This window comes from Mesoplodon mirus, assembly GCF_964341445.2.
Source record: "Mesoplodon mirus genome assembly, chromosome: X".
NCBI classification, from domain to species: domain Eukaryota; kingdom Metazoa; phylum Chordata; class Mammalia; order Artiodactyla; family Ziphiidae; genus Mesoplodon; species Mesoplodon mirus.
Window position 1 is genome coordinate 18,052,310 of NC_138981.1, and position 24,983 is coordinate 18,077,292.

General features: G+C 47.3%; 2 protein-coding genes and 1 long non-coding RNA gene across 5 annotated transcripts in view; 1 reads left to right on the forward strand and 2 right to left on the reverse strand.

The window, feature by feature from the left end:
* PDHA1 (pyruvate dehydrogenase E1 subunit alpha 1) overlaps window positions 1–9,039 on the forward strand; it is a 36,496-nt gene extending 27,457 nt beyond the window's left edge. For both annotated transcript variants that reach the window (XM_082608925.1, XM_082608924.1), the window contains 6 exons: window positions 199–291; window positions 1,132–1,287; window positions 1,753–1,824; window positions 4,079–4,146; window positions 5,313–5,421; window positions 5,896–9,039. In XM_082608925.1, coding sequence (XP_082465051.1) covers window positions 199–291; window positions 1,132–1,287; window positions 1,753–1,824; window positions 4,079–4,146; window positions 5,313–5,421; window positions 5,896–6,060 — 663 coding nt within the window. In that variant the 3' untranslated portion in view covers window positions 6,061–9,039. The remainder of the gene's footprint in view (window positions 1–198; window positions 292–1,131; window positions 1,288–1,752; window positions 1,825–4,078; window positions 4,147–5,312; window positions 5,422–5,895) is intronic.
* Window positions 1,299–5,306, reverse strand: LOC309796033. 2 transcript variants are annotated; one of them, XR_014292406.1, is made up of 3 exons: window positions 4,474–5,306; window positions 4,109–4,206; window positions 1,299–1,671 (listed from the first exon to the last, which is right to left on the reverse strand). It is a non-coding gene; the product is annotated as an uncharacterized lncRNA (long non-coding RNA). The 2 variants fall into 2 exon arrangements; XR_014292407.1 differs by lacking the exon at window positions 1,299–1,671 and having other exon boundaries at window positions 3,709–4,206.
* Window positions 8,778–24,983, reverse strand: part of MAP3K15 (mitogen-activated protein kinase kinase kinase 15) — a gene marked incomplete at both ends in the record, with an annotated part of 154,035 nt that continues 137,829 nt past the window's right edge. The window contains 13 exon segments of the mRNA XM_082609190.1: window positions 8,778–8,873; window positions 8,875–8,945; window positions 9,804–9,893; window positions 9,896–9,912; window positions 11,554–11,609; window positions 11,613–11,779; window positions 12,721–12,826; window positions 13,461–13,529; window positions 13,629–13,745; window positions 14,514–14,688; window positions 15,089–15,248; window positions 15,917–16,100; window positions 19,469–19,626. Coding sequence (XP_082465316.1) covers window positions 8,778–8,873; window positions 8,875–8,945; window positions 9,804–9,893; window positions 9,896–9,912; window positions 11,554–11,609; window positions 11,613–11,779; window positions 12,721–12,826; window positions 13,461–13,529; window positions 13,629–13,745; window positions 14,514–14,688; window positions 15,089–15,248; window positions 15,917–16,100; window positions 19,469–19,626 — 1,466 coding nt within the window.

Below are 24,983 nucleotides of genomic sequence, written 5' to 3' on the forward strand. Positions count from 1 at the left end.
TGGTTGACGTAGAATACGATAGTAGTTAGTTACTTTGCCAGTTTGTTTATAATATTGGGGGTAGGGTAAGCAGAGACAGGGTTGGGGTAGGGACAGTGTTCTATCTCACATTCTGGTCAGAGTTAACATTCAGAGCATTAACTTCTTCCCTCACAGAAATCTGTGGTTCCTTTCTTGGTTGTCCTTACTTAATACTAGGTGCCCCTGGGAGCTGGGATTGCTCTGGCCTGTAAGTATAACGGAAAAGATGAAATCTGTTTGACTTTGTATGGTGATGGCGCTGCTAATCAGGTGAGTATGTGTCTCTTAACTTGCCAATAATGATTATAGTTTTATGTCCAAAGTGTTGAACATTCATAGTTCAGTTTGTGGCGAAGTAGTATATTGCTTACTAGTTAAAAAGGCCATTTACATGGCAAGCTAAAATTTGGTTTTGTGGCCACATAAGAGGTTTACCTCCTGGCATTGTTTCATGAGCACTGTATATAGGTGTACTCCTCAGAGTACGCTCACCTTTGCCCTACCTCAGTGCTCCACAGACTCTGTGGGGAAGGACTCATGTACATTTTAATCCTTGGCAAACCAGTTCTTAAACCAGTACTGTAATGTACAGATTCATTCTCCTGAATGCCAAGGCACTGTCAGACCCCTCATAGTTTCTGAGCCCTGACTCTTTTTGCTCTTCTCTCGTGGTCTGAGTAATCACCAGTCCGTGGCTGACACCCTGCGAGGCCCTGCTCTGGATGCTGATTCTGACACTGGTTCACTCTGGTTATCCAGAGGGTCTCATAGAATTTATAATGAAGCACAAAACTAGGCAGCTGTAGTACATTCTTACATGTCGATCTTTTCCCATTGTATTCTCCGCTGCTGCCTTGGCCCTACAGAAGCAAGTAGTAGTACTTGGTTTGTCACTTCCTTAGCGGCAAAGGAGGTGATGGGTTTGCTGCGCCGTGCCCGCCCCGCCCCCCCAAGTGCACACACTCCTTTGCTTCAGAAGCTTAGTTGTGGGTGAGGCGTTTCATCCTATGAAAGCTTTCTCTGCTGGGTAGAGCAGTAGCTGTTGTGGATGATGAAGTCTAGAGAAAAACAGCAAAATGAAACCACTTGAACTTTTATACATACTTCCAGGGTCAGATATTCGAAGCTTACAATATGGCAGCTTTGTGGAAATTGCCTTGTATTTTCATCTGTGAGAATAACCGCTATGGGATGGGAACATCTGTGGAGAGAGCAGCAGCCAGCACTGATTACTACAAGAGAGGCGACTTCATTCCTGGGCTGAGGGTAAGGACACCTGTTGTAGAGCTGGAGCTACACCCTCAGGGCCTGATGCCTGGGCACTCTGTCAACTGCCCTTGAAAATCTCAGAGAGATCAAAGAGTTCTGTTTTCTTAGTGGATGAACAGGTCATGTAAGATGAAAATGGTTTTGGGCAGTTGGATTTATGCTCTGCCCCTTTTTATTTTTAAAATTTTATTGAGGGCTTCCCTGGTGGTGCAGTGGTTGAGAGCCCGCCTGCCGATGCAGGGGACACGGGTTCGTGCCCCAGTCCGGGAAGATCCCACATGCCGCAAAGCGGCTGGGCCCGTGAGCCATGGCCGCTGAGCCTGTGCGTCCGGAGCCTGCGCTCCACAGCGGGAGAGGCCACAACAGTGAGAGGCCTGCATACTGCAAAAGAAAGAAAGAAAAATTTATTGAAGTATAGTTAATTTACAATGTTGTGTTTAATCTTTCCCATTTTATTAACAGGTAGATGGAATGGATATCCTGTGTGTCCGGGAGGCCACAAGATTTGCAGCTGCCTATTGTAGATCTGGAAAGGTAAGATTTTTCTTGTAGGCCTCTAGGCTGGAGATTTGTAATGACATTTATCTGTCTTAAAGTTAAAAGAATGCCCCCTGTGTCTGTTGTAGCAATTTAGCAGTAGCTGCTAATTGAGGTGTAAAAGATAGAAGCAGGGTCCAGTTAAGCAAATCGGGTCCCTTCGTAAATAACATGGTCTTGATAGCTCCCGTCTTGGGAAACATTCCATGTTAGCCCCATTTGGGGTAAATCTTTCCTTCTAGTGCTCCCTCAGCATTCTGCCTCTGTCTTCATTGTGACAATCTGTTTTGCCTTTTGGTTTGGTTAATTATGTGCTTCTAACTCCCACCACCCCATCAATCATAAGCCCCTTGAGTGAACAGACTGGGGACTCCTGCAGTGCCCTGCACAGAACTTTGCAAAATAGGCATCCAGTATAAGTTTGTCTTCTATAAATTAAATAATATGTTTAAATTATGTAGTCTTAGTCTTGGTGTTTCAGTCCTAAGAATCTTGACCCTTCCAGTTATAGCAGTGGAGGGAGAAGGGAACAGTGAGATTGGCCTAAAAAGAGGCTTACATGCCACCTGAGCTGGTGGAAAGATGTTCTTCTCCCTAAATCAGTGTTCCACAGCCCAGAAAGCAGGCCCCTGAGGTACCTTTCAGTGACTTCCCCCACGTACGTGTTTGGGCAGTAGTGCAAATAAGATTTGGCTGGCAGGGATGAAAATGGAAGAGAGGGTGAATGAAGAGGGGAGGGAGCTGTAGAACGGTTGAACAAGAAAAAAATGAGATGACTGAGATGGCAGGTTGGTGTCAGTGGGTTCAGTGGTCTGTATCAGGACTCTGAGACTAGGGGTCCATGCCCTGGGTGGCGGGTATCATCCCCCTCTCTCCCAGTTCCTGAAAGAATATGTGGCGTCCAACAGTATGTGGAAACAGGATCAGTAGTTTGTAGTGTGTTGACTTTCTCAGCCTGACCAAAGCCTGATCTTGGAATTAGGGGAGGGTCTGGAAAAACCCCTTTAAAATCACCATCCCCTTAGCCTAACCAGCCGTGCTTCCAAATGGCTACGGGATGATGAACAATCAATAGGTGACAGTTATTGAGAGATGATCTGTCAGACAATGTGCTAAGCACTTAGGTATTACCTTTTTTTAATCGGCGCAACTCTGAGCTGGGTTAATTACTGTTTTGTAGATGAGGAAACTGAGGTATGTAGCTACTATACAGTACAGCCAGAACTGAAACCCAAGCACTTGGATTCCATCCCCCGCCCTCTTTTAACTACTACACCAAACTGCCCAAGGATCCTAGATCCACCCCATCCCCTCTGTTCAAAGTTGTCTTCTAAAAGGGGGCTGGGGCTTCCCTGGTGGCGCAGTGGTTGAGAGTCCGCCTGCCGATGCAGGGGACACGGCTTCGTGCCCCGGTGTGGGAAGATCCCACATGACGCTGAGCGACTAAGCCCGTGTGCCATGGCCACTAAGCCTGCGCATCCAGAGGCTGTGCTCTGCAACGGGAGAGGCCACAACAGTGAGAGGCCCGCGTACCGCAAAAAAAAAAAATAAAAAAAAGTAAAAGAGGGCTGGTGTAGCCTGAGCAAGCTACCTCGTGGTAGCCGGGCTCTCCCAGTCACAGGATCAGCACCTGCCCCCTTTGTTACACACTAGCCACATCTCTGTCAAGCAGGATTGGTTGCTGTCCCCTACGAAACACTGCATGAAATGGGTGTCGTAGAAATTCACCTATCCAGCCTCTCTTCATGTGTGCTGGGAAGTGGAGAAGGACGAGAGGACTAGAGGTTTGCTTTTCATCTTATGTTGTTAAGGTTTATGTTAATGTTTTTCTCTAGCCTTGAGCAGAATGCCTATAGATGATTTCTCCTGTGACTGGGGGTGGTGGGGGGGGGTGGAAAGACTAGCATATTGACCCTGAAGATTAGGCTTTTCTTCATTAAATCTATGCTGTGCTTAAAGAATTATATATCAAATGCAATTCTGGTGAAATAGAACCCAGTCACATTACATAAAGAATTGTCCGCCTTTTTGATTCAAAATATGCTGCGGGGGGTGGCTTTTATTAATAAGTACCTGTTAAAAATAAGGAGGATGAAACATGCAATAAATAGGTAATAGAAATGAGAAGAGATAGTCAACTAAGAAGAAATTCTTAGCAACTCAGATCTGATGAAGGTATTTGATCCTGAAAGGATGTACCTTTGAGGCTGTGGCCGTTGTTTCACCTAACCTCCACTGGGTTCTCTTTTAGGGGCCCATACTGATGGAGCTGCAGACTTACCGTTACCATGGACACAGCATGAGTGATCCTGGAGTCAGGTATGGTCATGGGAAAACTGAGTGTGGTGTCCTTAGTGGATGGGCTTTGAATGGTGCTACCTGGATGAAAAAGCAAAGCATTTCAGTGTTTGTTTGCTTTTGAAGCCAGACACCAGTTGGCCTCATGCATTGATTTAGTAGTTAGTCAGCCTGTAAGCCATGTCTTCCAATAAATTGGTTCCAATATAGAAAGCATTCTGAAAATTCCTAGTTATCTAGTGTGTGTACATGCTAGTTAGCATGAGCACCAAGAAGAAAACAACTGCAGAGAGGAACTGTTGCATAATACAGGACTGATGGTAGAGTAGTATACTTGGGGGCATTTACCTTTTGTAGGCATTACCCCAGATTCTCTCATGGCATATTCCTCTTCTGGCTGGTATGGAGCAAGACCAAGTAGTAGCACGTGGGATATTCCATATGTTGAAATAAATCAGTCAAAAAAAAAAAAAGGAGTTTTGTCACCTGGTAACACTGGCAGGTAATGCTGCAGTCCCGGAGTGTGGCATAATTAAGAGTAGATTTAGTCAAAATAAGCCGTAATAGTCTTTGAGTGTAGAATGAAGGTCTAAGGGAAAATGTTATGAAGAGCAACTTACATGGAAGAAAGCACTTGGTGTAATTCTGTTCTTAAAAACATGGTAGAGCCTTTCTTTGCTTTTAGTGTTATTTCAAATGCTGTAGGGCAAGGGTCAATTGTACAATCAAGAATCGGAAAACCACCTCTCCAGGTTTTTGCCAGCCACACTGCTCTGTGGTCTTAAGGGAGAAAGGCAAAAGGCACATTTTTTCCGTGCTTAGCCTTCTGCTGCCTCAAAGGTTAGAGCTGTCACCACAGAAAACCGTCTCCCCTGCCTCCACCACTACCTTCATGCCCTACCTCTAGATCAAAGCAGCAAATAGAAACTTGGCCCCTGTTGTCAGAATGCCAGAGAAGCCAGGTGAATTGCCATTGTAGAGTTTTCTATAAAGACAGAGCAGCTCTTCCTTACAGAATGGTAGGATGAGTTCTTGTATTTTGAAAGTATATAATTCTGCCCTTCCTACGGTGACATAAGTACTGACGTGCTCCTTCATCTCAGAAACAGACTGCTGTGTTTCCCAGGCTGTCTTTGCTGTGCCGGCACTGTTCTTATCTACTTGTAACTCTGTTTCCCTCCCTCTAGTTACCGTACACGAGAAGAAATTCAGGAAGTTAGAAGTAAGAGTGACCCTATCATGCTTCTCAAGGATAGGATGGTGAACAGCAATCTTGCCAGTGTTGAAGAACTAAAGGTACAGTGACTCTTGATGGTTTAAAAGTCTGCCTTTGAAGGTTGGCTCTCCTTTTTGAGCAGTTTTTCTCTACACAAGAAGCTGCCACTCCTAGGTAATAAACTAGGTAAGTAAATGGGAAAGTACATATTGTATTGGTTTGGCCATACCCGAACGAACTTTTTGGCCAACACAGTATTTTTCACGGGACATTAAACTCCACCATCACAGTTCTTCTTTCCTAAAAATATACTGTAGATTTTTAATTCATAAATGTTCCCTCGCCAGGGTATATGTCTTAAATGTTGGTATCTGTCCTCCAGAATCCTCCTTCGTGGATTGTTGTGTCATTTTTAAAATGACATTTTCAATGATAATAGGTATACTTCCAGTAGTAGTAGAAGAGTTAACAACAGGTTCCCAGTAGAACAAGTTGGTACCTGAGCTGCTGTCTATTCAAAACATCTCTTGAACTGTAATCTGATTGATTTTTAGGAAATTGATGTTGAAGTGAGGAAAGAAATTGAGGATGCTGCCCAGTTTGCTACAGCTGATCCTGAACCACCTTTGGAAGAACTCGGCTATCACATCTACTGCAGTGATCTGCCTTTTGAAGTCCGGGGTGCAAACCAGTGGATCAAGTATAAGTCCATCAGCTAATGCGAGATGGTTACACCTTGAGTGGGCTATTCAGCAGCAACTGTAAGGAATGCTTTGGGTTCTCAACTGTGTTAAGGAGGAAGAAAACCCATAGAAAGAAAGTGTAGATTTAGATAGATAGATAGTGTAATTGCATGTGGTTTGTACAGTGTTGCATTAAAAGATATAATGTGTTTTAATGTTACAGCTTAAGGATAGTATGGATCTTATAAAGGTTATTTAGTTATGTAGGTTGAAAATAGGTGATAAGAGTTTGCTTAACCCTCCTTCAAACTACTTCTTTAAAATAGTTCTATTTGGTTTAGTTGTATACTAGTTTAACAAATACTTTGTTACTAAAAGGAAAACAATTCCTTATATGCCTGTCCAACTCTGCCACCTTTTTGTGGGGCGAGATCATGGTCCTGTCCCTCCCAGTGCCCAGCAGCTTACCTGGTGTACCCTAGTGTGCACACACGCCCCCATTCGTGTGCATGTCGGTGCTGAAGCCTGTTCACACTGAACCATCATTTCTCTCCTTAATAAAACACAATATTTATTATAACCAGGCAGGGGTGGAGGGACAATTCGATTTTTAAATAAGACGACTTCATTTTAAAGCCAAATAACTTAGTTTTCTCCATTTATACATGCAGTATAAATGTGAAGCTATTTTCTTAATAGTTTTCTATTTACATTCATATCAAACATTAAATACAAGGCATATTCTTATCAATTTTATCTTTTTTTTTAAATTAGTTTCTGCGTTATAACAAAGTAAATCAGTCATACATATACATCTGTTCCCCCATCCCTTCCTTCTTGCGTCTCCCTCCCTCCCACCCTCCAGGCGGTCACAAAGCACCGAGCTCATCTCCCTGAGCTATGCAGCTGCTTCCCACTAGCTATCTACCTTACGTTTGGTACTGTATATATGTCCATGCCACTCTCTCGCTTTGTCACAGCTTACCCTTCCCCCCTCCCCATATCCTCAAGTCGGCCTGTGTCTTTATTCCCGTTTTACCCCTAGGTTCTTCATGACATTTTTTTCCTTCAATTCCATATATATGTGTTAGCATATGGTATTTGTTTTTCTCTTTCTGAGTTACTTCACTGTATGACATGTATGACAGACTCTAGGTCTATCCACCTCATTACAAATAGCTCAGTTTCTTTTTATGGCTGAGTAATATTCCATTATATATATGTGCCACATCTTCTTTATCCATTCATCCGATGATGGACACTTAGGTTGTTTCCATCTCTGGGCTATTGTGAATGGAGCTGCAGTGAGCATTTTGGTACATGTCTCTTTTTGAATTATGGTTTTCTCAGCAATTTTATCTTTTTTGAATTTTAAGTGCAATTCCAGTTAATAGTAATGTATGGAATGTATAATCTAAAACAGTGATTCCCAGCCTTTTTGTTACTTTCAACACCTGTTGTTTCACCTTTCCATAAATTAAAATTCATTTTTAAGGGCTTCCCTGGTGGTGCTATGGTTGAGAGTCCGCCTGCCGATGCAGGGGACACGGGTTCACGCCCCGGTCCAGGAAGATCCCACATGCTGCGGAGCGGCTGGGCCTGTGAGCCATGGCCACAGAGCCTGTGCTCCGCAACGGGAGAGGCCACAACAGTGAGAGGCCTGCGTACCGCCCAAAAAAAAGAAAAATTCATTTTTAAGGATTCCCTAATACTCTGGGATGTCAAGACCAGGTTTTACAATCACTGTTTTCACAATACATACAAGTTCTACTCACCTTGAAAACATGTTGGTAAATAAAAGGTTAAAATTTTTTCCATAATTCTTCAGAACTTCAATTTCTTAAATTGTTCATCGAACGAGTGGTGTTTTCCTTGTGTAAGTGCAGCAGAATTCGTGTGTATGTTGTCAGCTCTTTGCTCCCTCCGTCCCCTGGCTTAGCTGATTGATTGATTAAGCCTCATCTTGGGTTGCCGGGGCCCCCTGAGCCTGTCTTCTGTACTGGGAGACTGCAGTCCAGAGCCTGCAGAGGAGACCAGCACTACAAAACAAACAGGAGTCTTCTTTAGAGAGTCGTAAGAGAAGACAACTTCAAAGCAACACGGCAGAATACTTCTTTAGGAGCCCTTATGGCAAAAGCTATAGTATATCCTTCCAGACTTGTCTAGTCTTAAAAATGCAGTCCCTAACTTGAAAACTTAACTAAAATAGGAATATGTTGCCTTAGCAGGAGTGGGGCATGGCCTGAGAGGGATTGTACAGAGTGCTGCTGCATCTGTGCAGAGCAGGCTATTTAAGATGACATGGGGATGAGAAGGCAGGGTGCAAGTTAAAGAAAGAAGGGTTTGGGTGTAGCCCACTGGCATCTCGTCTCTCTCTTCACTCCCAGCCAGGCCCGTCTCTTGACTTTTTCTACTGGGCCTTTAGCTTCTGCCCCCTCTCAGCTTTTGCCCAACTTTAACCTTGAAAAACTCCGGAGTTTGGAGTGAGGTTGGTAGTTTTTTTTCTGACTGAGCCATAGAAAAGGGAGTTAACGCTAATGAAGGGGGGAAAGTTACCAGCACTTTGTTTTCTACTGCTTTACTTAAAAGCCTAATTACACCAAAAAAGTCATCTTCTGTTCCACAAAGTGTTTTGAGGCTATTCTTACCGTAGTCTGAGGTACCTTAGGTCTTCCTTAGTGATATCATTAAGAATATCAGAAAGTGTATAACCTTCTTCAAGAATCTGAAACAAAGATCAAATACATTAAGAGCTAAGCAGCTCTGTAATGATAGCACAGGAATGGTTTGTTGGGTTGTAAGTTTACCTTTTCAATTGTTTTCGTATCTGCTCCTTGCAGTTGCAACCAACCAGTCGACAAGCTCTTTATCTGTTCTCTGCCCATAAGACTGAGGAGGGGACGCTGAGTTCTCTGTATTCTCTGTAATGATTAGAAATTTATGTTGTATACTGATGTGTAACAGCAAAACTCTTCAAGTAACAAGTTGGATGAAATAAAGTATTCCAGAAGGTGATGTGAAAGGGAAATGGATTAAACCTGGCTCAGCTACACACTGTGCAACAGTCCATAGTCCTTGGAGTCACTTTCCAGAGATTAAAAATGTTCCTTACCTGTGATACCTTTAATATATCAAACTTCAAACTAATTATCTCCTACTTTAAATGTGTATTCCCATCTTTAAAATGCCTTTTCTAAGGAATCATATCCCTAACTGCACTGGAATTCAAATGAGGAAATAGGTTTTATGAGATTTGGCCTCACAGCTTATCCATTCCACATTCCAAGAGGCAGCTGTAGCCCTTTTGGGCACCAAATGCATAAGGCTGGTTGACTGAGGTATAATTTATGCCGTAAACCACCCTTTTTAGGTATGCAGTGCTAAAAACTTTGACACGCAGAGTCACGTAGCCACCACCACAATCAAGATAGAGAGATTTCTATCATGCCAGAACATTCTCGTGGCCTTTTATCATCAGTCCCCCCCGTTCTATTTTCTGTCCCTGTAGTTTTGCCTTTAATATTCTATAAACGTTCTACATTTATGGAATCATAATACGTAGCCTTTTGAATCTGGCTTCTCTCACTTGCATAATGCATTTGCGATTCATCTGGTTTTGAATGTACTGGTAGTTCATTATTGACCAGTATTCCGGAATCTACTGGAGTACTTACTGGTCTGATCGAGAATCTCAACTGTTGCAAGGCTGACTAGAATACTAGCCAGATTTTGAATGGTCTCACACACACATAAGTCAGAGCAAGTGGAAAATCACTCACCATTAGATTTGAATTGTAACTGCAGGTGATACAATTCTTGAGTTTTCTGTTCTGGGGTTTGCCGTAGAAGATTCTGGTACTCTCTTTTTAAACTAGGTGTTCCAAAAGTCTGGTTTAAAAAACAAAGCCATCCTTCAGAGAGAGCCTAATACCATTCAATTCAAACATTTGTTGAACAGAGGTTTAAAAATAAAATGGCACAATCCCAATGGTCAGTCTAGTTTCTTCAGAGTTGTGTGATCAGGTTTCAGCCTGTACATGGGCACCTTTCTTGTGCTTCCTCCCCTTGTAAACAAAGACCAACGCTCAGGGCGTGGGTATATTTTGCCTCAGAATGTATCATGAACCAAAAGATAACCTCATGGTGATCAGTAGAACTCAGCCAACTTGTCTCCCTAAGTCAGGTCAAGTCGCTGAAACTAGTGGTCAGGCCCTTCCCTCCTCACCGGAGAGTAAGCCAAGGAGATAGAAGCTCTGCTGCTGTTGGAACAGCTATGGGGAAGGGGGAATTGCAGGAAAGACACTGCTTGGAAGGTGGGAGGGACACTACTGGGAACACTTACCCAAGACTGCGCTAAACGCTTCACGGGGCTTGGTCTCACAGACACTACTCAGGACAGATGTGTTACCCTCGTATCACTCAGGGCAAAAGGTGCCTTCCTGCTGTGTCCAACAGCAGCTAAGGCATCTCTGTCCTACGGGGGCAGGCGTGTCTGTAGAGCTGTCTGTCAGCCATTCGTAGTCAGGTGCTGGCTGCTGTCTTATTACTAATTCTACTGAGATGGAAGATAACAATATTGACCCTGGGAAGGAATAACCTTTGAACCCATATATAACATTTTATGAATTTGGTGATTATACACCTTACCAGAAACACATTTTTAAAAGTGCTAAGTACTACTATCAACTTTCACATTTGTCATTTTTTCAAAACTTAAAGTTTTGCCACCACTACCACTTAATTAAAACTCTGGGCCTTTCTAAAAAGAACATGATTAGATCCGCCTAAAATTAAACTTCAGAGATCCCTAGGGGTGTATACAACTTTTCTTCCAAAATAGGTACGCCTGACACCGTTTGTCCCCGTTAAATGTTAGCATTCCCAATGACCACTGGGCAACAAGGCATCATTTGGAACCAGTACCGACTAGTTTGCTAAGCCCACTGACGACGTGGTTCCCCAGCGCAAATAGGAATCTTTTTGTTCATTTAACAAATATTTTTTGAACACCTACTATGTGCCTGGAAATAAACAAAAGAGCCCAACTCTTGTGGGAACCTCACGGCAGTGCCAGGGTCCGCTGTCTGGGGAGGCGGTTCACTAATTCCTGCCTAGGGATCATGACAAAACACGAGAGATTCCAAGAGGACAGGGCAGACTTCCTTGGGGTCAGGGTTACGGGATACCTGTCCATCGACACAGTGCTAACTGGCCCCCAACTCAGCTACTTCGGCAGGGGCGGGCCGCAGATGTCCCCCCAAGTTGCTGGACCCACACACCACGTCAGGGAACCCATCTCCGTAAAGAGAAAACTCCAAGATCTGCTGCCTTTAGTACGGCTTGTGGCAAGGCACTCTACGTCTCTGACTCCGCATTAAAACGGAGGCATCCTTCTAGTCCCCCAGCTGAAGCTGAGGATATCTCCTTGTGCGGTTCCTTGGGGGTAAAGGTGCTTCTCTGAGACCTGGGTGAGGCACTCGAGCACTGAGCTGACCAGCTGGCCCGGGTCACTGTCCCACCCCTGCCCACCCGTCGGTCTCCTGCCTGAACTTGCTCAGCTGGAGGCTCAAATGCTGCTGGTGGACCTACTGGGGCTGGGCCTCCTGGGCAACGGCTGAAACGGGCCCGCTCCACCCACACGCCGCCTGCGCCTCGCTCCCGCGTGGGTCTGCCAGGACATAGTCCTCTTCCGCCTCATCCGTGTCCTTATCCACTCCTTCGGTCTCTGAGGCAGCCTCAAAGTGGGCTTGGAGCTCTGTGGAATCACGGAGGAAAGGACCACGGTTCAACAAGGCCAGGGCTTGGTGTAGCTTATGTCCCGGGCCAGCAAACATGGCTGTTCAGAGGCCGGCCAGGCCAACGCGACGCTCCATCAGGGGACTGCTGACTTTATAAAACGGAGGGGAGACTATTTCACTTAGCTCTGCAGTGAAAAGATGGTCCCCACCACTTCACAGATAAGGAAACAGACTTCAAAGTGTTAGTTAGCCAAGGGCAGTTTTAAAAAGGGACAAGCGGGCTTCCACCCAGGCCCGTGTTTTTACTACAAACACTTTCCTGCTTGGACTGGGGAATAATGAAGTCCTGGGGTTTAACAAGCCACTCCCAGAAGCTGAGCCTGGGCAGAGTGCATTCAGGGGAGCAGGCAGAGGATGACAGGGAGGGAGCAAAGTAATGAGAGGAAGTGGCAGTGTTAACCGAAGCGCTGCATAGCCTCCCTTCCTAGGGAGAAGGCACTGCGGAAGGAGAATCAACTTGGGTATTAAGCTGCTCTAACATTTCAAAAATAGAGCCTATAAAAGCCAAAGATTTCTGTAGCTGCCACATGATGATTCTGAGAGAGGAGACTGAACCGTTAAATCGTCAACCAACTAGGAGGCGTTGCTGAGCACACAAGATGACGCACTAGGATCCAGGCCATCAGGCTTCGTGCTCCTTTGAGATCCTGAGTTTAGTCTACCTGCGGTGCGTGCTCCTCAGTTATGCCTGGGGGCATGTAAAAATACATCACCAGGAGATGTTCTGAGAATCCCAGAATCTTGGCCCTAAAGGGGTCTGTGACATCATTTACTTAATTGCAGGGACATACATACCCAAGATGGGAAAGGGAAAGCAACAACTGGTGAATACAGAGGACCTGTCTGACCTTTTCCATAGCCACCTGAAGTTGACCTTGACCGAAAAGAGGGCCCTTACCTGGGATGAGGATGGTGACTGCAGCCTGCACCGCTCGATGGATGATGTTGTCCATCGCAAACATCCAGTGGGGCCTAATTAAGTGGTTCCTCAAAATTTTATTTACCTACAAATCACAAAAATCCAGATTTCTGGTCCACTGTACTTTTAAGAAATAGTTCTTACTAATTCGAATTTGCTTCTACTCTGAGATAAAGAGTTAACCATGCTGCCCTGAGTTTCTACCTGACTTATGTTTCTTCTGGACTGAGTCTTCCTTTAAGCTGACCCCAAGTCACACGGGGGTCTAGGGGACAGGTACAGAGATCGGAGCTACCACATGGGCCTCTTCACTGTTTATTCAACGAACATTTATGAGGCATCTATGAAACCTCAAGCTCTGTGTTGGGGACTTGAGACACAAAGCTAAACCAGACATGATCTTGGGCCTGGAGCAACTCACACCTGTTCGGGCAGACACATAAGCTTAAACCCCACACCTACCCAGCTGGCAGATGCCACTCGTTCCCAAATCCTATACTCCTGCTCTCCGTGGCCATAATGCAATCAGACCAGTCACTTGTACACACATAATCAGTGTTTAGAAAACTGCTGACACTCGGGATTCAGGCGTAAACAGGTGAGAAGAAATGGAGACTACGGGAGATGATGGTAATCGAACTCCACGGTCTTGGCTGTGAGCCACTTCAGTGGGCTTCCTACCTTCTGGCATGTTCTCTAAGGCCAAATGGAGCACTTACAGCATCCTGAAATCCAAAGAGTACCAGATGAATCTGATTGTTGGACGAGCTGTCCAAGTCCAGGTCCACCTTTAGCTTTTTTTTTTTTTTTTTTTTTTACAAATTTAATCAGTTATACATATACATATGTTCCCATATCCCCTCCCTTTTGCGTCTCCCTCCCACCACCTTTAGCTTTGATATCGTGGATGCCATCACCCTGTGCTCCGGGCAGCGGATGAAATCTCTCAGGATCGCAATTATTTGCTTGATGTGGCCGACTGAGAGATGCAACTCTTCCGAACTCTGATCACCAAACCCCCACCCCCCAAAAAATCAGTCACTGAGTAATTCAGAGAGAGGGAGGGAAAATCCAAGAAGTACTGTGGGCAACTAATCAACCAGACTGTCCATTTGCTAATGGAACTGGGGATTTCCCAGGTGAGACACGGTCTCTGGTCCTGGAATTTCCTCCATATCCTTCCTGTTAGAGGGTTATGTGGCCCCCTCTCCTCTCTGGCCCGCAAACAACAGAACTAAGCCCCTCAAGGAATGGTCTGCCATCCTGTTTAACCCCTTGTAAACCACCCTCCACCCCCAACAAGCCTTGTCACAAGGCACAGTTCATAGTGGGCAGTGGCCTCTTGCTAGAAGGAACTTTTCCCATCCAAAATGAGTTGAAACTCAAATATTTCCACCCGTAACCTTTCTTCCTAACGCGACTGTTCTCCCAGCTTCTGAGGGCAACTGGTGCAGCAGGGGGTTAACTGGGCTTTGTGCTGCCATTTGGCTTGTTTTCCACCAGGAGGCAGCACTGCCCCATCAGTGCCTGGTTTCACCGCAGTGTTCCGCAAATGCAAATTCAGGCTTCAGTGGAGTCTTTTTTTTTTTTTTTTTTTTGTATTTTCTTTTGTTTTGTTGGAAAAGGGGAGGACGTTGGGAAATACTTAGGGTGGTTATTGTAACTGTGCAAATGTTCTAGGGTAGCAGGAACACCAGTCCCATTTGGACCTCTTCTGGGACCTGGCCTTGGGCAGAGGGGGTGGGATTGCAACTCCCGCACTCGGCCTGTACCTGAGCCACGCACTCCTGCAGGTTGGAAGCCACCTGGTTCTGCTCCTCCCAGAGGATTCTGTAGAGGATGGCACGGCGCTCGCTGTCCCTGCGCAGCAGGAAGAGGCCCGGGTCCCTGTCCTCCAGGGACGAGGCTGCGCTCTGGTCCTCTGAGGCCGAGCTCTCATCAGGAACACTGCGGACAAATGCAGGCGACAATCCCCCGCCTCCCAGGGACACCGTGGGGGAGGGGCTAAGAGGTGGCTCCGCCGCAGCCCCACCCTCAGGACGATGCACCAGTGTTGGGGGCGAGGGCAAAGACGGGGAAGGGAGGGAGGGGAAGGAGGGGGGTAAGAGGGAGAGAATAAGGGGTGACGGGAGGAGGAGGAAACAGGAGGGAAGGGGAAGCGACGAGGGGGAGGGGAGGAAGAGGAGAAGAGGGGAAGGGACAGAGAGTGACCTCACTGCCCTCCTCTCTCTGTCAGTGGCCGCCCCGGCTGCCCTGCTGCTCGTGCAGGAAGGAAGCGAAAGCCCCTCGCGGCCATCTGGTTTACACCTGGGAGGGACTCTGTCCCCCGAGTGTGGGGCGGCCGTACCTGAGCAGGTGTCTGAGCCGGTGCGTGGGCGGCTGGGACTTCTGGAAGAGCACCTCGGGCTGGGCATCGGGGTCCGGGGAGACCGAGCCATGCTCGCTGCCGCTGCCACCCATCAGCTCCCCCGCCAGGGGCAGGGGCAGCGTGGCGCCCCTGGGACCCTCTGTGCGGGGCAGCTGGGGGTGGGGAGGGTGAGCCCCAGGCAGCCCCTTGGGCCACGTGACCCACCCAGGGGCCTAAGCCCGCGCTGCTCTAACTGGGGGTGAAAGCGATCACCCAGGGATCCTGGGGAGATGGAGGTTCTGCTTCAGCGGGTCTGGGATGGGCCCGAGACTCTGCATTTCTAACCAGCCCTTTGGACACACTGAGACAGCGAGTCGCTCTCTGGGTGCAAGATGCTGAGGCACCCTGTCCCAGCTCCCGACCCCGTCCACAGCGGGGCCACTCATGTCACCGCCCGGTAGGACCTACTGCCCCAGAAGGGGCCGCTTGCTTCGGCGGCCTGCAGGACAGACACCCTTTAATCAAGGTCGGGAGCAGCACAGGGTGACAGGCCAGCCTCCAAAAATGAAGCGCCAGGCTCTGCACCTGGGGAAGACACAAAACCCCAGCCAGGGTACCTCCCACCTCCCTCCCCGGCACAATCCCAAAGGAAAGGCTTTAACGGAGCATTGGGTATGTGAGGGTACATTGCTGTCACCTATGGGCTCCCTGTGTCTCTGCGTCCCACACCTAATGCGCCAGCCCCACCGCTCTTCACAAAGACGGGCACCATGTGGGAAGCTCAGCACTTGGGAGAGCCGTCACCCCTGCCATCCCAGCAGGCCTCACCTGCCGACTTGAAAGCAATTTGGTTCCTCTTGCCCTTGTTCACCTGCCTTAAGAAACCCTCTTGGAGCAGCCCAGCAGCGGTGACACATTTGTGGGGGTCAGGCTCAAAACAGGATAAAATGAAGGCTTTAGCTTCCGCTGAAAGGGTTTCCAGAATCTCAGGGTGAATCTTAAACATCCCTACCTGCATTGAAGGCAGAGGTGACCGATGGGACAGTGTGGTCTCGGGCAAATCCATGTGTACATACCTTCCACACAAAGCTCCTGTATCTGCCATTCTAGGAGGGGCTGATGATGGATTCCAACAATGGCCTCAATGACTGGTATCCATGTCCTAGCCCCGGCTGGCCTCTGGGGACTTTGCTTTGCCCAGTAGATTGTGGGGGAAGTGATACTGGTGGGGGTTTCAGAGCCTAGGCCTTAAGAGGCCTTGGGGTTTCTGCTCTAGTCCTCTTGGAGCTCCGTGATCACTATGCGGGGAGGATGCCCAGGATAAAGGGCCACGTGTGAAAGGCCCTCCGAGAGCATCGCGCCCCAGCCTCTCAGCCTCTACGCGTTCACAGTCCAAATCTCCAACCTCCAGCTGTAAACCACAGGCAGAGCAAACCTGGAGGCTGGTAACTCGGGGCCCACGCCCTCATCCCCAAGGGGTGCAACTGGCTGAGGGAGGCGGCGCTGCCCTTTCCTGTTCAGGCTCCTGCTGCAATTTCTGCTTCAGCTCCAATGCTGGCCGGCTCATCATCGTCCTGCTGCAGGCTCTCTTGTCCCTGTGCCCTGTGGGGGAGCAGGTGTTCCGGCTGAGTCGTCACATCTCACTGTGACATGGGGATGCTTCCACGAGTCCCGCTCATCCATCCTGCGTGACCGTTCCCATCGGGGACGGCTCTCCATTCATCTGAGGAGTTGTCATCTTTAACGTTCACAGTCTTCTCCTCATCGTTTCCAAGCCCACCCAATGAGCCAGGAGTGGAAGCCATTCTGTCCTCCAGATGCACCCCATTCCCAGCTCCTCGGCAACCATGGGGCTGGCGCGGCCTCCCCTGCCCCCTCAGTGAGACCGGGGCGCTGCCGAGAGCAAACCGCCAGCCTCGGACTTCACAGCCTGAAGTCCCTGCACCAGGGGGCGCACCAACCGCTTCTGACACGCTGCTCCTCATGGGCAGGATGGAGAGTTTGGCATTGAGGGGAGGGGGAAATGGGGCATTACTACCCACTGGGCACGCATGGCACTTAAACAGATGAATAATTTCTAGCGGATCTGCTGTACAGTGCTGGACCCTGAGTCAACAATACTGTTAAGAGGGTAAATCTCATGTTGTATTCTTACCACAACACATTTTCAAAAAACGAGTTTTGGATTTTGAGAACACTAAACACTGGATAGAATTCAACCCACAAGATCTGAAATGCAGGGCACATTCCAGCTGGCACCCCTCGCCTGAGGGGTGGGGACATAAGGGCACTAGGGCGGTCCAGAGACAAAAACTCAGGACAAGAACTCAGAGAGGAAGGGAGTAGCTTCTCCCCCGCCTCTCGAGAAGAGCAAACATGGGCACTACGTTATTATTTTTTTTAAATAAATGTATTTATTTTTGGCTGGGTTGGGTCTTCGTTGCTGCGCGCAGGCTTCCTCTAGTTGCGGCGAGCGGGGGCTACCCTTCGTTGCGGTGCGCGGGCTTCTCACTGCGGTGGCTTCTCTTGTTGTGGAGCACGGGCTCTAGGCGCGTGGGCTCTAGAGCGCAGGCTCAGTAGTTGTGGCGCACGAGCTTAGTTGCTCCGCAGCATGTGGGATCCTCCCGGACCAGGGCTCGAACCCGAGTCCCCTGCATTGGCAGGCAGATTCTTAACCATTGTGCTACCAGGGAAGCCCACCAGCTGGTATTTATTCCGAGGCCTGTAACTGAAGCTGCAGGAAGATCTTTGCCAGCCACAGGTGGCTCCATCCTGGACAGACATGGAAAGGCTGGAAGGTCACTGCTGCCTGCCAGCCGTGGTGTTCAGGGTCTTGTTTGGATTGCAGGTGCCAGGAGACACTCATCGACTTGAGATCTTGGCTTTAGGGCTACCTGACAGCTGCTGGGAGGGTGGGAAGCTCAGAGAACCTTCTGCAGGGGCTGGGCTGAGGAGTGCACCAAGGCATCACAGCACAGGGCGTTCAGAACCCGCTGAGCAGGCTGCACCCAGCTCATGGGCAGAGCCCTGCACTCGGGCCTTTGAGTTCCTTCTGCCGAAGAGACTGAGCCAGAGGGCCTAGCAAGGATGCAGGCGGTGAGGCTGTGGGGCTGACAGGCCTGGGAGGCCACCAGGCTTGGTAGAGAAGCAGGAGGAAAGGCCTCTGGAATCACGTTCCATCAGGCTGCTTCCATGCACTGCGACCTTGTCATCCGTAAGCAGTGGCCATCTAGCCTTCTGGGACCCTGCTCTCTTCCTTCTTATCTTTGGGGCAAACAAAAGTGCCCTGGGGAAGGTCAGTGCTGGTAACAACCTCTGAAGGCTACAGCTGCTCTTCAACTTCTCCAAGCGTCCACGGAGCCAGAAGCCGCAGACCTGACCTTGGACACACTGGCTGTCCTCGCATCAGCTTCCCTTGGGCTCGCAAGCAAGCATGTCCCTTCCCAAGGGAGCATGTCCAGCGTGAAGCCCCACCCATAGGGCCAGTCAGTACCATGGGGGCCTCAACACACGGGTCACCCTTCCTGTCAGCTCTGGGAAGGCTTTTAGCAGGACAAAGGAGACAGCATGATACCCAAAGTTCCTCCTCTCCAAATCTAGACAGAAACCTGTCCTCCAAAGACACTCACCCAACGCGGCCCTCGAGCCTTACCCAGTGTAAGAGCACATACAGATTAACTAAGAAGCTTAACTCCCTCAGTTGGAAAGAAAGAGACACCCCCCCACCTATCTTAGAGCATTCACTTTAGAAAACCTGTCATTCTAAGTTCTGTGTCTCTCTTCGAGATGTATGTAAATCTTTTTAAAAGCCAAATAAGCCTCTTGCCAGAAATGTCTTTCTCAAGGACCTGGGAGCCATCTCTTTGAAGTGCCACTGCCGAGGAAGGTAGCGCTCCGATTTCCGGGTTTCTGTGGGAAAGCAGGAGCCTAACTTCAGTGGAGCCTTTTGCTCCAGAACTACCTCCCGTCCTAAAGGTTTGACAAGTTGACCTTTCCTTTGGGTAAAGCCAATTAGCTAACACAAATGGTCACCCTAGTTGTCAGGGGAGCCTCGGCTGAACTCCTGTGACCAGGGATGCTGTCTAGTCCTTGCACCTGAGGACTAGTTAGCATTTCTCTTCAGAACATGGATATAAAGGGTTGCACCTGCTTGGCTAGAGGAAAGGCTGAGTTCCGCTTTCCAGCCTCCTAGCGCTCCACTCTCTCGGGCCTGTGACGCACATCACATTCTGATTTTATGCTTATTCAAAAATAAAACAAAACAAAACAACCTGTTTGCTTTCTCTTCCACCTTTGTGGAGAGGTTTCTGGATTGGGAGATTTTTGATTTGAATTATCTCTCTCCAACACCAGCAACCTAAATCATCCAACATGTCTTACTTTGAACATTGCTGCCTGCGGTTCACCGAGCTCACGGAACGGAGGCCTGCTGGTAGCCATCTCGATGATGGTGCAGCCCAGGGCCCAGATATCAGCCGGGGCACCGTACCCACGAGGTCCTCGATCAATAATCTCGGACGCCATGTACTGCAGAGTGCCTATTGGGAAAAAATACAACAAAGACGGTGGGTACCATATTGTTTAAAAACTAAGTGGACCATTAGTAAACGAGCGTGTGAACTTTAACTCTCGTATTAATGATATACGGGGGCTGGTCTCATGCGTAAATGATGTCACTGCATCTCTTCTTTGACCAGAGACATGCAACATGCCTTTCTTTAACACTAGTCAACGTTGACAGAGGATCACTCAGACCCTCGAAGGATAAATGGACCCAATCTAATTCAATCAACACACATTAGTGCATGGCAGATACAGGGGGACCAGAATGTAAGAAATGTGGTGCCTGACCTTTAGACGCTGCCTAGTGGAGGAGACGTGGTGACGAGGAGGGTGGCAGTGGTGATGGTGAATGTAGTAAGTGCTCTAACAGGTATACACAGAAGGCGTTGAGAACATGGATGGAACAGTGCTTGATTCTGCCTGGCTTGAGTCAGGCGAAGCTCTAGCTGTGTCCGTTTGGGTCTCTGAGAAATAATACCAAGTCAGAATTAGACACACAAGAGATTTACTGGGAGACGGGGCAGGACGGATAAAGGGGGTGGAGCAGGCGGGGCAGGGAGAGCTGTCAGAGTGCAGTGCGGGTCTGACCCCCGCGAAAGGAGCGGGAAGGAAGCGTCTCGATGGCAGAGCACGTCTGAGACAGCTTTGGCCAGGCCGCCGGGGAGGCCCTGACCCAAAGCTGCGCACTGGAAGAGCGGCACACTGGTTCTAGTACCCTCACCATGCTCAGTCATCGGCCAGGAGCAGGCAGGGCAAAGCATGACCTTGCCGTGAACATGGTGGCCAATCCAAACGGGTGGTGGCTGGGCTGCCAGTGAAGTAGACTCCTGCCATGAGGCTCGAAGAGGTGGACAAAGGAACAGGAGAACTTTTGGGCGAGGTGAAGAGCTTGACCCAAAGCCCGCGGGTGTGAAGTATAGAGTGGACCCGGGAGCGCTGTGTGTTCTGAAGGCTCTGGCTTTGGACTTTCTCCTGTGGATCATGAGCCACCAGGGGCTGCCAGAGGGAAGGTGGTGATCAGGGAGGGGAAGGGGTTGTTGGAGAGAGGGGGCAGGGAGGTCAATCAAGGGCGCTAAGAGTAAAATCTCTGGTTTTCCTTGAAACTAATCCAGAGGCAAGGGGAATGTGGAAGCAACAGCAGCAGATGCTATGTGCTGGCAAAGAGGTTTATAATAAACAGCGAACTCAGAAATGATATTGGCCCGGGTGTGAAGAGAGAACACTGATGCACAGAGAAATCCCAGTCTCTGCCTCAAGATCACAAAACCAAAGTAGGTTTCCTGAGTCTTGATCAATGAAAATAAAGGGCTCATTGGTTAAACTAAGCTTGGAGATGCTACCTACTACATCCTCCTCCTCCTGAACATCCAATGTCTTTTCAGCTTGTTTCTCTCCTATGAGCATTTTAAAGGCTCTAGGACAGCTCTGACCAATAGGATGTTCTGCAATAATGGAAATGTTCTATTCTGTGCAGTTCAGTATGGTAGCCGCTAGCCACATAGGACTGTTGGGCTCTTGAAATGTGGCTGGTGACACTGAAGAAATGAATTTAAATTAAAAAAAATTTTTAAATTTTATTTCATTCTTCCTAATTTAAAGTTAAATATACATTAGGTTGTATCAGTGAGTGCAAGAAATCAGCAGGGCAAAAATGATGGCTTTGGTCTCCCGAGCTGAAAGCCTGGTGGGGAAGTGTTCCGTTGGCTGCGGGGTTGGGCAAGATGGAGGCTCGTAGCACGTGTTGCAGTGTCAGGAGAGCTCAGAGCCCCAGGAAGGGGACCTTCAGTGACACCACATCCCCTACAGGCGCCTACTACAGTGAACAACAGAGAGGCCTTGGCAGGGAATGTGCCTTCTAACTAACCCATAATTCATGAACTTAGGAAAGACATGACACTGTGCTGTTTATTAAGCTGTTATCTCTCAGCTCTGCTACGCTGGGTCTGGCACTGTGCAAACCACACTTCTGCTTTGCCTGCTGCTCCCTGGTGGGTTGGGAGGGGGTGGGGGAAGAGAGCATGCCTGTGCACAAGGGACAGGAAGGAGAGGTTAGTTAGCAAGCGTCACTTTGGACCCTCAGTTGGTTCCAGTGGCAGTGCTTGGCTCACTACCAGCTTTTCTGTCCCCCCATACTTCCAGAACCAGCCTCATCTTGCCCCCTCAGAGTTACGTGCTCCAGCCCAGTGGCACCCCCCACTGAAAGGTTTGAATCCCACCCTCCCCTTTGCTCCCTCAGGCCCTAGGGATGTAGGCTGCTTTCTGATAACTGAAGTCCCAGGCAACAGTTCTTTCAACTAAATTCTCTCTGTAAAAATAACTGGGGTGATTTCAATTTTCCTGTCTGGATCCTGACTAATATAATGGCTAAAAGTTAATTCTTAAAAGAGCAAGAAAATAAACTTAGAAAGTTATGCAGCAGTAGAAAACAGCACTAAACCAAATTGCAATGGCTTATTGACCCTGACTGAATAACTGTCCTTAGTACAACTGTTTCACAACTGGAGGATTAGTCTGCTTAATGCTAAATTTGGAGATTTTCTTTATATGGAACCATAGTGAACATCACTCTTTCTAAAGGTAGGGACTTAGCAATGACATCCGTATTAGTTATTTACTGCTATATAATAAATTACCCCAAAGAAAAATGGAGCTGGAGGAATCAGGCTCCCTGACTTGACACTATACTACAAAGCTACAGTAATCAAAACAGTGTGGTACTGGCACAAAAACAGAAATACAGACCAATGGAACAGGATAGAAAGTCCAGAGATAAACTCACACACCTATGGTCACCTAATCTATGACAAAGGAGGCAAGGATACACAATGGAGAACAGACAGTCTCTTCAATAAGTGGTGCTGGGAAAACTGGACAGCTACATGTAAAAGAATGAAATTAGAACACTCCCTAACACCATCCACAAAAAAACCCTCAAAATGTATTAAAGACTTAAACATAAGGTCAGACACAATAAAACTCTTAGAGGAAAACATAGGCAGAACACTCTTTGACATAAATCGCAACAAGATCTTTTTTGACCCATATCCTAGAGTAATGAAAATAAAACCAAAAATAAACAAATGGGGTCTAACTAAACTTAAAAGCTTTTGCACAGCAAAGGAAACCATAAACAAAACAAAAGACAACCCTCAGAATGGGAGAAAATATTTGCAAATGAAGCGACCAACAAGGGATTAATCTCCAAAATATACGAACAGCTCATGCAGCTCAATATCAAAAAAACAAATAACCCAATCAAAAAATGGGCAGAAGATCTAAATAGACATTTCTCCAAAGAAGACATACAGATGGCCAACAAACACATGAAAAGATGCTCAACATCACTAATCATTAGAGAAATGCAAATCAAAACTACAATGAGGTATCACCTCACACCAGTCAGAATGGCCATCATCAAGAAGTCTACAAACAATAAATGCTGTAGAGGGTGTGGAGAAAGGGGAACCCTTTTCACTGTTGGTAGGAATGTACATTGGTACAGCCACTATACAGAACAGTATGGAGGTTCCTCAAAAAACTACAAATAGAACTACCGTATGACCCAGCAATCCCATTCCAGGGCATATACCCAGAGAAAACCATAATTCGAAAAGATACATGCACCCCAATGTTCACTGCAGCACTATTTACAATAGCCAGGACATGGAAGTAACCTAAATGTCCATCAACAGAGGAATGGATAAAGAAGTTGTGGTACATATATACAATGGAATATTACTCAGCCATAAAAAAGAACAAAATAATGCCATTTGCAGCAACATGGATGGACGTAGAGATTGTCATACTGAGTGAAGTTAAGTCAGACAGAGAAAGACAAATATCATATGATATTGCTTATATGTGGAATCTAAAATAAGGGTACAAATGAACCAAAACAGAAGTAGAGTCACAGATGTAGAAAAAAAACTTATGGTTACCAGGAGGTAAGGGGGACAGGAATAATTTGGGAGATTGGGATTGACATATACACACTACTATATATAAAATAGATAACTAATAAGGACCTACTGTACAGCACAGGGAACTCTACTCGGTACTCTGTAATGGCCTATATGGGAAAAGAATCTAAAAAAAGAGTGGATATATGTATAACTGATTCACTTTGCTGTATAGCTGGAACTAACACAACATTGTAAATAAACTATACTCCAATAAAAAAATAAAGTAACTTATTGCATGCTAGGAAAAAAAACTAATAAATTACCCCAAATGTTAGCAGTTTAAAACAACAGTTATGATCTCACACAGTTTCTTTTTTTTTTTTTAATTTATTTTATTTTTTTGCTTTATAACAAATTTAATCAGTTATACATATACATATGTTTCCATATCCCCTCCCTTTTGCGTCTCCCTCCCACCCTCCCTATCCCACCCCTCCAGGCGGTCACAAAGTACCGAGCTGATCTCCCTGTGCTATGCGGCTGCTTCCCACTAGCTATCTACCTCACGTTTGGTAGTGTATATATGTCCATGCCGCTCTTTCACTTTGTCACAGCTTACCCTTCCCCCTCCCCATATCCTCAAGTCCATTCTCTAGTAGGTCTGTGTCTTTATTCCTGTCTTACCCCTATGTTCTTCATGACATTTTTTTTTCTTAAATTCCATATATATGTCACACAGTTTCTAATGATTGGAATGTAGGGCTGGTTATGTAACAGCTGGGCTGGGTAGATCTGGCCCAGGGTCTTTCATTAGACTGCAGCCAAGGTGTTGGCTGGGGCTGCAGTCATCTGAAGGCTAGACTGGGGCTGGAGGATTCACTTCCAAGCTCACATGGGGGTTGGGAAGAGCCTTTGTTTTCTCACCACATGGGATTCTCCATAAGGCTGCTTAAAATATGGCTTCCCCCAGAGTGTGTAATCCAAGAGAAAGCAAGAGGAAAGCCACACTGCCTCTTCTGACCTAGCCTCCAGGTCACACACCACCACTCTGTCCTAATCTATTCATTAGAAGCAGGTCACTAAGTCCAGGCAGTGTTCAACAGGAAGGGAATACAAACAAGGCTGTGAATACCAGGAGGTGAGGATCACTGGGGGCCATGTTGGAGGCTTCTGGCCACAACATGTGACTTTCAATTGGCACTCAATGGCTTACACAGCAGCTCCATGTAGCACTGTCCATCTGACTCTCACAACTCCATAAGGATGGGCAGAAGAGGTATGATGTACTGTTGTTCCCATTTTACATATGGGGAAACTGAGGCTCAGAGAAGCTAGGGAATTTGTTCAAGCTAAAGCCCAGGGCTTCTGTCTTCAAATTTGGAGCTACACACCATGACATTCCTGATCTAAGTAATGGATCCAGGAGAAGC